The following is a 13048-nucleotide window of genomic DNA, read 5'->3' as shown; positions in this document are numbered from 1 at the left end:
TATTCACATAAAAAAATTAAATCATCATGAAAAAACAACAGTGCTTCAGCTAATACACATTTACACAATACCTAGTTGTTATGCTGCTGTTATTACGCCCCCCCCTAATATATAATTAGAATATAGGTTTAGAAATTTTAAGTTTTTGTGATGATTATGTGAATATTATGGTTTTATTTCAATATATTAAAGTAAAACCATAATATTCACATTAAAAAACTTTAATCATCATGAGAAAATAAATAATAAAAATATTATACGCACTGCTTTCGTGTATTTATTAGAAGTAAAATTAGTGTTTTCTGTCAAACTGTTAGTAGATGTATTAACTTTTTTTTCTTCTTTTTTTTCATGCAATGGGACATAGTACAATATTAGACAAATTAAACAGACATAGTCACAAAATATACAGACGAAACAGTAAATAAATGGAGGCTTTGAATTTGGTGCAGGTTTTTTGTTTTGTTAGTGGAAAAACTATGTATAGATATTTCAGATTGTTATGTGTTTCTGTATGAAAAGTGTGTATATAAAACGTTTGTTGTGTATGACCAGAGCAATGTGCAGGTATATGTGCAAAGAGTAGGAGGAGGAGAGAAGAAGTAGGGGAGAAAAAGTATAATAATTATTATAAATTGATCAATTCAAGTAGTAATTAAGTAAAATAAAGGCAAATAACTTCCATCAAACTTCATCAAACCTTTAAAACAACATAATTTTAAATAAATACAGTTTATAAATGCATAAGTTCAGTGTAGTCAGGTAAAAGTCTTACTCCCCCCATAGCCTCAGGACAAAGTACAAACAATGAACGAGTGCATACATTTCTTAATTTCCTCTTTTTGTATGTGATTGTACACTAATACACAAATATTAGTTCTATAATGAATAAGATGTGTTGTAGTTTCCTAAAAGTATCTGATAGTGGGGCATGGGGTTAAATCGATTATTCCATCCCCATTAACAAGAACAAAAAAGATCTAAACAACCCAATAAAGAAGAAAGGAGATACATTAGGAAAGCCTTGCAATCACTTTTCTATCATTATACTATTAAATAGCATCATTACAGCCATTAAATTATCCAATCTGACCTATTGACTCCTCTCAGTCAGTCTCATCATCTCAGTCTGCCAAGTTATCCACATAAGACGCTATTGTGTTGAACGAGAACTTCTGGAGGTAATTCAATTCTTTACCCTATAAACAGATAAGAAAATGAAATTCCTTATCCTAGAAATAGCTTCTAAATATCCAAACGCACTAATTTATTTATTTTCAAAATGTACATCTGTTATATAAGGCAGCTTTGTTCAGTTCATGGCATTTGGAGAGACATTCAGAGAAAATCTTATGAAACCTGGGAGAAAGAAAGCACATTTCCTTTTAAAATCCTTTTAATCTCAGTTCTTACATCTCCAAATAAACCACTAGAGGGAACTCTTCATCAGTCTATCTTTAACAAAAGAGCAACAAACACATACAGTACAGTGAGGACAGATTGGTGTGAGTGGTGGTACTGATGGTGGTGGTGAGTTGGCCCTAAAACTACAGGGTGAATAACAACCACAGGGGTCAAAAATATCTTCATAAAATAAATAATAATGTATATTCTCTAAACTGTCCACCTACTTTTTCACAGTGCTTTCCTGCAGCCTACATCATGATTTTCTATCAATAACTATATCTGCTATTATAAAAAGTAGATAAAATCCAGTTTCCTCTCACAGTTTCCTGTTTAAGAAATGTGGCCCAAACACCACCCCGACCACACAGGTGATCACAAACAGCACCCAGAAGATGACGGCCAGCAGCTGCACACAGAACAGCGTCTTCTTGCTCTGCTGTATGACTTCCTCTTCCCCCACCAGGCCTGGCGCTGTGCCGTATAGCCTGTCCGGGTGCATCTGCTGCACCCGCAGGCTCACGGTGGGCAGGATGATGAAGCGGGTGTCCCTGCTCTCGCCCTCCAGGGAGAGCACCACTCTCTGGGTGACCGTGGCCAGGCGATTGGCCATGGCCACAGGCAGGCGGAAGGCCACTTGGGGCAGCCTGGCCAGGATGCGGGAGTTGCAGGGTAAGGAGAGGGCGTCCCCGGCCTCCAGAGGGGTGAGGTGGCGGCACAGGGGGCAGGGGATTGCTGGAGGGCCGTGGGGATTGGGGGGGTCGCAGGGGCAGAGCTGGATCCTCTGGAGGCATTCAGTGCAAAAAACATGGAGGCACTCCAGCATCCGAGGGCATTTATTGTACTGGTTATACTCCTGGTAGCAGATGGGACATTCTACATCCATGGGCTCCCCGGGGGTGGTGCTGGGGCCGGGTGCTGCAGCAGCCTGGTCCCCCTGCTGGGGAGCTGGGATAACATCCCCTGTCATGGTGTGGGAGGGAGGGTGAGTGGATGGAGTTGGGAGCTCAGTGCTACAACTTGTGGAAGAATATTTAGCAGAAGATGGTGAAATCTGTAAAGAGAAAACAACTTGAAGTGTACTTCTGTAAGACAGCTCCAGGAGAGGTTTAAATGATCTGCTCTGCTCTGGGATGCTGCTTTGTTTCTTCTAAGTTTTTTGAACAGATTCCTCAGCCCATGAGTCACAGCATTCATCCACTTAACCACTCGTAGTGTGTGTTGGCCTGCTCCACTCAGAGCGTCAAGGAGGTTAGGAAATTACTGACGAGAAAAAGTACAAAAAAGCTGTATAAGGAAGTAATAAGTCACTGCTGATACTTTCTGCATGCATACATGTGTTTGTGCACGTCCATTTTTCTCCACTCAGATTTGTTTTCTTTGAGTCATTTAAAGCGGATGTTTTGGTTTGACCTATACCTGAGACTGAAACTTCGATTTAAATGTGTTTCTTGTAAGTCTGCCAACTTTATGGAAGTGTGATAATAAATTGTTGGAGGAATATTTGAAAGGCACATTGACTAAATGTCAACTGTTGAGCCTGGCAGACAAAGATTTTGAAGGTATAGTTTGACATTTTTGGAAAAAGGTTTACATTTCCTTTCTCTGCCAAGACTTAGATGAGAATATTGATACCACTATTGTGTATTTGTGTTCAATATAAGGATACAGCCAGCAGCCACTTAGCATAAAGACTGGAAACAGGAGAAAACATCTTGCATGGCTCTCTCTGAAAGTAAAAAGAAGTGTAAAAGTTGTGGCTTTACAGAGGTTTATTAGTGAGCTTTTGAGGTGCAGGTTGGCAGATTTTATTACCTTTGGACAGAGCTAAACTAGCTGTCTCCCCCTGTTTCCAGTCTTTATGCTAAGCTAAGCTATCTGTCTCCAGCTTCATACTAAAAGGAGCCACATGAAAGAAGCAAGTGTCTAACTCGTATTTCCCACAATGTTAAATCATTTCCTTTAAAAGGTATGAAGTCCCCTGATCTGATCCATTCATGCTGTTATTAATCTTCAAACCACATTTGAAGGTTTTTCTGATGTATAACAGCTGTGATTTATGAAACAAAGCATTGACTTTTTTTTTTTTCGGTCTCTGTTTGTTGCTCACATGGGACAACCACAGGGCAACCTAAGCTCACTCATGAGGGGATTGTTGCTTAGCAGATGGGGTCTCCTTTGAATTGGTTCAAGGCAACACACAGCCTGAGACCTTTTCTTAGAAAATCACAGAACCAGAGCAAAATAATAGGGGTTAAAATATAAATTACACCAACAATAAACACTTTAATTCCCTTCAAAATCACAATATATGTAATAACAAACAGGTTGTGGAAGGGAAGTGTTGAAGCCAGCACTGAAGGCTTGTTCTGTATGAATCTATGTAGGCCACCAGGTTCAGTGAGATTATACTGAGAGAGAAACTGGCAGCGATCCATCATCACACACTAAGAAACAGATAAGAAAGCCACTTACCCACCACACACTCCTTTGATCAGAGCACACTTTGATGCCCCCCTCCGACCCAGGTACTTCCCCTCACACAGTTCATACTCCTTCTCATGTTGGTACAGATCTCATCCTGGCAGAGTGTCTTCCTCCCCTCTCTTGCGGGCACACTAACCACTCAAGTTTCTGTCTTAATATTCTGCAGCTACGTGTCTGAGATTGGCTCACTGGCAGGCTCCTGTTTTTCGCTCCGTCTCACCTGATTTTACTCATCCTCGTCTCTCTGTCTAGTCCCCCATGAGGCATCTCTGTGGTTTGCTCAGCAGTAATTAAACCCTTGGTGATGTGAAGGTAACCAGGACACACAAGGCAGAAAATGACAGATTGGAGTGTCTTGATCCCGACTTACTCTACTCTACTTACATATTATGTTATTATGCTTCCACACAGTCAGCATGTAGAGGTTTGTAAATGGCAACTTGTGGATTAGGGTGTAATTATTAACATCCTTTCATTTTTTTTCTACATTAAAAGTGGACACAGTTACAAAAAAAAAATCACTTTTTTAAATTCTAGTGGGCGTCACAATCTAGTAAAAGTAAATGAGTTTTAGGGACAGAACAGTTGTGTGCGTTCAGAGTACATGATGTTCTCATGAGGTGTAAACAGGTGAATTATTGACATGTAAATTAAGTCACATAACCTGTACTACAGTATCTGTTACACCCTGATGAACAATTTCCTTGTTACCAGCTTGTCCTGTACAGATGTTGTAGATGCCAACTGTGCTATTTTTAGTCTGAATAAACTAAGTGATTAAAACCAATAAGACCTTCACTATGAAAAACCAATTAATGGGATAATTGGTTAACTTGAGTTCCTCTAATGCCTGAAACTAAACAATCAAGTTTTAAAGATTTTACCAAAAAGTTGAGAAAGTTGCAAAGTAACAACCAGACTTAAAGTGGCCAGGCCCTTAATTATGCATACATTTAAGCCTGAATATAATTTAAGACAATTAGCTTAAGAGACCAAAACTGTTTTAGTACCATCCTGTAAACATGTTTATTTCCGCTGTAAAGTTGGACGTTTTAATACGTATACTTCTGATGACAGCCTCAAGTGGCCATTCGAGGAACTGCAGTTTTTGAATGGTGCCACAAAAGGAGCGAAAAATAGTGTCTCAACTCAGGTTTTATGTTTCCGTCACTGCAGGAGCCGATAAATACCTGACTACATGACTACAGAAGAGTGAAGACAAGAGGCAGATGTTAGTGGGGTTTTTTTGTCCAGGGGTTTAAGATGATGGGGTCAAATTCCACAGTGACTCCAGATTCTGTCCCATTATAAACAGGAGGAAAAATTACAGCAACCAAAAAACTGTTTTATTGTACATTTGAGCACCTCGGTGTTGTTTAAAGATAAACTTGAAAACTGTGAACCCGTATCCTTTAAGTGTTCATTTTGGAGCAATCTAAAATATTGACTTGACTTCATAAGTCCCTTTACTATAACAGAATATACTATAAATGATTAAAAGAATGGCTCAGACATACTCCTGACCTTGCAGAGCCAAGTGATTTTCCTCCTTTTTTCTTACATGACTTTACACACTTACAGTAAGTTAAATGCTGGATGAGAAAGCGGGAAGGCCTGCAAGGAAAACATTAACGAAAGACTGTAACTCACAACTCACTCATCACACACACACACACACACACTCTGTTTCTCTCTCTCTCTCTCTCTCTCTCTCTCTCTCTCTCTCTCTCTATCAGAGAGAGAGTCTGGTTGTTGGCCAACGTTTCAGCGGAAATCACCATGAAAGGAGAAACAACTGATAGGAAGAGGGTTGTCTGGGGATTACCACCATGGAGTGGGAAGGGCTGACATGACATGACATGACATCACTTCACACACACACACACACACACACACACACACACACACACACACACTGGAGTATCAGTGAGGGCATGTTAGATTAAATAGGGGAACTCTTAAATTAGGTTTTTTTAAACCTTAACAGGGACACTTCATGTCTAATGAATAGAACATTTTATAATGTCTTGCTTCAGCTTGCACCTGGCAGTAATACGTTTAAAAAAATAAATAAAATAAAAAATCCTATCCAATAAGCTTTATTGACATTTGCCATGTGTTGCCATAGCACAATTACAATACTAACACTGTTGATTGTGTACGTGGAGGAGGTGTGTGTGTGTGTGTGTGTGTGTGTGTGTGTGTAATAGTGGGTTGGTCCAACTGGTTTCTATTGCATCACGTGTATTTTGGGCTTAGTGACTCATAGGTTATGTTTATTTGTCTCTAATCTACTACTTTTCTCCCCTCAGAAGTCCCTCCTACTCCCACTCACTTCCTCACACCCCTCCTGTATAAAATAGCCCACTTAGTCACAGGCAGATTCATTCATTCAAATAAAAAAAACCCTGAAAGGTAAATCAGTGAGGAGCAGCTCAGATCAGAGAAACCAGGATGTATTCAGAGCTTGAGTGCGGAATTTGTTACCGGACCTATAACGCAGGTCGGCGGTGTCCCCGGGAGCTCCAGTGCAAACACAGCTTCTGTGAGAGCTGCCTGCTGGCCCTCTCACGACCCCTGGGACCCGAAGAGGCTCATCCGGGAGCGGACAGGTCCATCGTCTGCCCGCTGTGCCGACACACCACTTCCATCTCCGGAGAGGGGACGGTGAGAGCCGGGCTGAGGGTGGCTGAGTGCGTCCTGGAGCGGCTGTTGGCAGAGGGGGTCCTCGACCAGGAGGAGGAAGACCCGGAGGAAGAGGAGGAGGACGGTCACGTTCAAGGCGGCTGTGGCGACTGCGAGGAGGCGACGCTTCCCGACAGTCAGGCCGAGGAGAGCGACTCGTTCGCGGACTCCAGGAGTGGGAGAATCCGGCGGGGTTGGAGGAAAGTTTGGCAGAAGATTAGCGGGAAGAGCTCACGGCAGAGGAGCGAAGAGAGTAAGTAGACACCGGACTGTGGTTCATAACTAGGGGTTTTAACTTGTCAGGGAGTATCTTAAATCAGGGAGTTCTTAAAATGACCAGTTTGAGAATGAAGTTTGGTGGTGATCATAGCAACAGCTAATAATACAGGGTGTTGTTTTAAGGCAATTAAAGAGACAGATTAGGCCACACCTTCACAGTTAAGTACACAGTTTAGTTTTGATTGAGTGTCAGGTTTAGCTTCAGTGTAAACTCATAAAATCATCCATTATGTTTACATATTCTTGTCCATCTATCCATTATTCACACAAGTAGTCCTCCTGAAATAATCTAGAGCAGAATACAACACACCTTTTTATGTGTAATTTTAACTGTTTAGTATCCATAGTAAGAAAACAGAAAGCTTTATTTAAAAATGCACATACTGGCTATATCAATAGTTCTAATGTGTCCTGTCTTTCTTTAACAGACTGTATGACCGGTGATGACATGAGGAACCTCGCCATGATGTCCTGCTACATGTTTTAAGACTGGATAACTTCAGATACCCTGGATAATGTGATGCTGTATTTATTTTCAACGCTTCTCTTGGCAACATGGACTTGATGAGGATGACGATGACGATGACGACAGCAATGATGAAACCTTGCTGGCGAGACTCTTAGCTTTTCAGCTTTCTGATAGCTTGTGTAAACCATGACCACTATGTAGCTTCTCTAATGAGGAAAAATGAAAACTTGTGAATTCCCAAAGCGGCCAATTTTAGGCCTATTAATGCACTAATATGTTATATTTATTCTTTTCATAAGTGTATATTTATTTTGATATGTTTGTTACATATTTAAGGAAAAATAAATGAGCTCTGGTTTCATTTCACTTTGTTCTTTGTCCTCATTTTGAATTTTGGGTGGATGTTTGAGTGAGTGAGTCAGTCAAAAAAAAAAAAAAAAACTGAACACAATGGCCAAGCTGTGTGTGTGCAAAACACAGTCAAAATAACTGCATCAAGTCCAAACTAGTGGCTGGATTTTGGAGGGGAGTTTGGGTGTGTCAGTGTACATTATTAAAAAAATAAACATGTTACATCAAGTCTACAACAAAGAAAAAGCACTTTACAAAGTAAAATTCAAAGATAAGGCATAAACATCAAAGCAAATTAAAGATAATTACATCAAAGAAGATCAAATATTTGAACAAATTTTAGAGAATTCTTCATGAAATGAGTTTAAAAAAGGAAGACTACCCTTCACAGACGGCTTCAGGAAGTGGGTTACTCTAGACCAGGTGAACAGCATTACCTCCAATCAGACTCACAACCAGCAGCAGAGCGTCAGTGACTCATGTTTGACAAGTGAAACACACGGACTGACAATACTACTACAACTTATTTTACAACTTTTTCTGACAATCATAAAAACTTGGAAGAAGCTGGTCCATCATGTTAGAAATCCTTACTCTCTACTCAAGGTAAATATCATATTTTATGGGCTTTTGGACATGTGGTCATAACATTAGAAAAGGGTTGATGGTCATTTTTAACTGACAGAATTATGATTCCCATAAATTCTCCTCTCTTTCTCTCTCTCTGCAGACTCTTGTTTGTCTTTGCGCTGGTCTGTGCAGCTGTCATGTCGTTTATCATGCGTTCAGATGCTGCAAGAGGTGAGCGCAAACAGGCCAGTATCTGCCAGGAGGCAAAACTGCAGCGTCTGCAGTTCCAGTGAGCTAATGCTCATCTTAATGGCTGTCTGAAAAATGTCATGAGGCATGCGTTGGCTTATTGGGTCAGACTGGTTGCTGACATATTTGTTTCCTTAAAGCTGCAGCTGATTGTTTTAACAATAACAAAGAATATTTTCTCATGCACGTCTTTAACTTGGCACACCAGGATTAAGGTTTGTCTTGGCGATGTAACAAAAAATGTGTGGCGACAATGATTTTATTTTTATGAGATTTATAGCAACTTATGTAAACAAATCTGGAAATGTATTTGATCTTGAGGCATTTCAGCCTATATTTATCTAAAATGAGGGTATAAAATTAGCATTAAATATCAAAGTGATGTACCAAAGACTATTTAACTAATTAACGCATGGTATTTTTATTTTATTTTTATATGTGTCACGTTAATTATTTGCCTGTATAACAGCATTAGAAAGAACTAATCATTATTTCTTATGTCCCCATCCTTTTTCACCTTCAGCCATTCCCATAATAACCCAAGTGGACAAGGGAGTGAAGCACAATGTCTTGAGACGGTTGTACACTCCTTACAGTCAACATCTTCCCCTTTTTACTGGTCTGCTATCAACCGCAACTGGACTCCAACGTGAAACTAATAGTGAAACTGAGACAAGCAGCAATTATAGAGAAGCCCTGTCAATCACTGACCATCAGTCAAACCTTCCACAGTTTACAGAAGGTAGCTTTAGTTACCATCAGAACATCCCAGATAACAAACAGGCCCAAGCAGGAATTAGTAGAGTGTGGAGTGGAGTGAGGCCAGCAAGCAGTCTTGAGAAACGTCAATCCAGAGTAAATCACCCACTCTCTCAGAAAGTTGCCCAAAATGGAAATTCCTATAATTCAGTGATTATTAGAAAACCATCTCACAAAGAAGCTGCCAGTCCCTTTTATCAGAGCTCCAGTCCTTCACACGTTTGGGAGCCCAAAGATGCTCAGAAATCCTACAACAGAGAAAAAGTTCCTAGAAATTACTCTCCAAAGGTGGCTCAAGATGAAACTGTTTGGCAACCTTCTGACTCTTCTCTTTTTTCATCCCAGACGGGTAGATATTGGAGTACTTCACTGCCAAACTCAAGAGGGCATTACAGCAGCTATAAAGAGACAAATGAGCTCACTGCGGCCAGGCCGCGGAGTACATCTACTGGGATTCAATCAAGCAAATTTCTCGGCTTTGCAAGTCAAACTGCCCCTCGTGCACCATCAATCAGCAATAGCCCAGACGCCTCTGTTATTAAAAGCAATCCAAGCCCAGAAAAACTGACATCATCCATCACAGATTTCTACCACGGGCTGCACTCGGTGAGAAGCAGTGAGACACCAAGACACAAAAAGCTCAAGTCGTATCTGTTCAAGGACTCCCAGACCTCTCACGTTGGACACAAGGCCGTTAATACAGTCACTGGTGATGGACACAGAGCTCTGTCCACAACAGCACATAAGCAAAGGCCCTCTAATCCACAAGTTTACAGCAGGTTTTCTTCCAATTTTAAACAATTAGAGCAACCACAGAGAGAAGACCCCACAAACAGAGTACAACATCTGTCTGATAACACCAATCCACTACATCAAAATATTAATGAGGCCCAGTATGGTGCTCAGACAGATAGAGCAGGAACTCAAATCTCTGTATATCCTGCTCCACCGAAAGACATCACCATGGAAAGCTTTGTCCCGATACGTCATGCAGATTTCCAGAGTAACTATGCCACTGGCAGCGATAAATCTGTAGTGAGTAGCCTGGTTATTACAACCCCAAGAGGATCAATGCAAGCTCACAGACCTGAACGAACATCAAAAAACATCTACAGCTTGAGAGGTTTTAAGAGTCCTACATGGAGAGCTGTGAAGGAGTCACCTGCTCTCTCCTCCAGTCGCTCTAATGAAAGGTTCAACTCTCAGAGGAACGGCTTTGACAAAGGAAAGTTTAAAATCGCAAATGTGTACCCCTTTTTGTCACCAAAGTATAGCTTTGGCCAGAGAGGAGCATCTACTGCTACAGCGAAACCTGACTGGGCACCCACAGATTATTCCTCACCTTCTCCTGGTACTTTAGACAGCATCCAAACCAGGACCACACCAAGGCCGTTCACATCAGGATTTAAGGAGGCCCGGCCTCTGCTGCCTGAAAGTGATGCTGGTATGGGCAGGGATCCAGATCGCACACAGTTCAGAATCAACAGAAGAATATTTGGTCTCAAAGGGTTTAGCACTCGACCACTTGAGGGAGCCAAACCTTTAGTTAGTGTACCAGACAAGTCTGCCATAGTCCAGCAGGGTTTTGAAGGTTTTAAACTTAGAAGCTGGCAACCGAAGAGCAGCAGGAGTCACTGGTGGTACAATAAAACAGAGCCGGGTAGCAGCCGTGTATCCACAAAGAGTCAAAATGAGCAAAGCAGTGAAGAGCTGAAACCACTTTTAAAGATAGCAGGAAGCACTGTTACCAGATTTACACCTGACACATACAAAACGACCCCCAAAATCAATACTCAGGGATTTCACCCTATGAATGCTCACAACAAAACACACTGGAGTTACAAAGAACAAAACATATCTACAGCATCTGCAAGTCACATAACCTCCTCAGCTTATCTCAGAACAGCGGGGGACCTCGAGGTCGAATCCAGCCAAAAGTCTGAGCCAAGACCACCCAACAAAACCAAACTACCTGCAATGAAGGCAAGGCTGCTCAGCAATTCCACCAGCAGCACGGTGAGAGGCAAACGCGTGAAAGAAAAACACACTAATGGCAAAAAGCTCAATGAATCTACGTCTCTGAGCAATGGAAACGTAGCCATAGTCAGGCTTCCCAAGCGGCCTGTTAGAATCAAAGCTGTCACGTACTCTGATATTGTTGGAAGTGCTTCGTTCAGCGGCGTCAGGGCTACAACTCAGACACCAACGGCTGATTATTTTCCAAACGCTACAGCTGCCACCAAGCAAAAAGCAGGGGCAGGTCATTGGACCTTAAACTCAGAGGATGCAGTGTATAGTAGAAGTAACACCAGCAGAGGCCCTAAAGCACACGAGGAAGGTGAGGAAGAAGATTGGAGCAGCATTGAGGAAAACAAGCAGAGAAGTGAAGAAGTTGACAGTGACGTGAAAACTTCAGGTTTGTTCCTGGATGACGAAGGAAGTGGAAGTGGGAGCTTTAATGTGTCTTCTTCAACCAATATCACAAAGAGTCAGGGACTTAGTGAAGATTTGTTCGAACTAGATTATCTACGAATATCAACCGGAAACATCTCCTTCAAGTCAATGTAACTGTCCCATATGAAACCTGTTTAGTTGTTCCAATAAAAGTGGGAAAAGTACTTATGATTTTTTTCTTGTAAACAATGGATATTAAGAATTACTTAGTAAATTATAAAGAATTATTAGATATTTTTATGAATATCAATTTCTCAATATAGTTCTGTGGGGGAAAAAAATATTTTGGTGTTTTGTAACAAATGTGAAACTCATCCAAATCTCTCTCAAAAAACATTCCTAATTGTTTTTAATGGGTTTACAGGAATAGTTTGACATCAGTAACTTCCTGGAGTTTCCGCTGCCTGGCAACTGGTCCTGGCCAGCAAACGACCAGTAAAACATTATTTGACGTTTCTGTTTTTGTAACACATGAGATGTGTTAGTCAGCTTTAAGAGGAGCTTGTAGACAGATTTCTTACCTTTGGAGAGAGCCTGTTAAGCCGTTTCCTCCATTTCTGTTCTTCATTCTAAATAACTGTGGGTGCTACAGAAATTTCCTAAAATGTCAAACTGTGGACACAATAACAAGAACAGATGTAGCCTACAATATAGTGTGTTATAAATAAAGCCTAAAAAAATACCATTGAAACATATATGAACATATATTGTCACCAGAGTTTATTAGAGCTAAAGTTGATGAATTGATTATTCAATCATAAGAACTATTTCGAGTCACGTTTGAAGCCAAAACGTCAAATATTTGAGTGTTTTTCTGCTTTCCTTTTTCTTGTATGATAGTAAACTCTATATCTTTGGATTTTGGAGTGTTTGTGGGACAAAATAAGACATTTTCATTATTTCATGTCTTACAGAAAAAAATCTAAATTGAGAAAAATAAATCACCACTTTAATCAATACTGAAAATATTAGTTAATTACAGCCCTGTCCATCCTGATCATTATCAGCTTAAGGCACGTAGTCTATTTATTTGTGAAAATATATTAACTGGCTTTTTCATGGGTTTTACCAACATTGCCTCAGCTTTCTCAGATCCCCATTGTTTCATTCACTGTGGTTAAAAAACCCACTCTTCTGGCTTTACACAAAGATTACGAATAATACTGAGAATTATTTGAAAATACTATGTACTGCAAATCATGTCTGGTAATACAGCATGTTTATTAAATTACATCCATCCCAACCTCAAGTCTTCTCTCCAAGGAGAAACGGAAACCTTAGGATGAGTGGAAAATCGACAGAGGTCAAACGTGGATTTCTGAGCATAACTTTTGCCTCATT

At 40.6% G+C, this 13048-nt stretch overlaps 2 protein-coding genes and 1 long non-coding RNA gene across 6 annotated transcripts; 2 read left to right on the top strand and 1 right to left on the bottom strand.

Moving 5' to 3' along the window:
• Positions 1-686: 686 nt before the first annotated feature.
• Positions 687-6067, bottom strand: si:ch73-335l21.2 (RING finger domain-containing protein). Of its 4 annotated transcripts, none has more exons than XM_051428677.1 (2): positions 3880-6067; positions 687-2667 (listed from the first exon to the last, which is right to left on the bottom strand). In XM_051428677.1, the coding sequence occupies exon 2, from the start codon at positions 2372-2374 to the stop codon at positions 1724-1726; it is 651 nt and encodes a 216-aa protein (XP_051284637.1). In that variant the 5' UTR covers positions 2375-2667; positions 3880-6067; the 3' UTR covers positions 687-1723. The 4 variants fall into 4 exon arrangements, with proteins under 4 accessions (XP_051284637.1, XP_051284636.1, XP_051284638.1 ...); XM_051428676.1 differs by having other exon boundaries at positions 687-2458; XM_051428678.1 differs by having other exon boundaries at positions 3884-6067.
• A 150-nt stretch (positions 6068-6217) lies between these two features.
• si:ch73-335l21.4 (E3 ubiquitin-protein ligase-like) lies at positions 6218-7690 on the top strand. The gene is made up of 2 exons (XM_051428680.1): positions 6218-6829; positions 7284-7690. Exons 1-2 carry the CDS (start codon positions 6346-6348, stop codon positions 7340-7342), a joined length of 543 nt encoding a protein of 180 aa, XP_051284640.1. The 5' UTR covers positions 6218-6345; the 3' UTR covers positions 7343-7690.
• Positions 7691-8103: 413 nt separating this feature from the next.
• Positions 8104-9461, top strand: LOC127379280 (uncharacterized). The gene is made up of 3 exons (XR_007888282.1): positions 8104-8281; positions 8406-8476; positions 9018-9461. It is a non-coding gene; the product is annotated as an uncharacterized LOC127379280 (long non-coding RNA).
• Positions 9462-13048: the final 3587 nt, after the last annotated feature.

This window comes from Dicentrarchus labrax, unplaced genomic scaffold, assembly GCF_905237075.1.
Source record: "Dicentrarchus labrax unplaced genomic scaffold, dlabrax2021, whole genome shotgun sequence".
NCBI lineage: Eukaryota > Metazoa > Chordata > Actinopteri > Moronidae > Dicentrarchus > Dicentrarchus labrax.
This window is presented reverse-complemented; position numbering and strand designations above follow the sequence as displayed.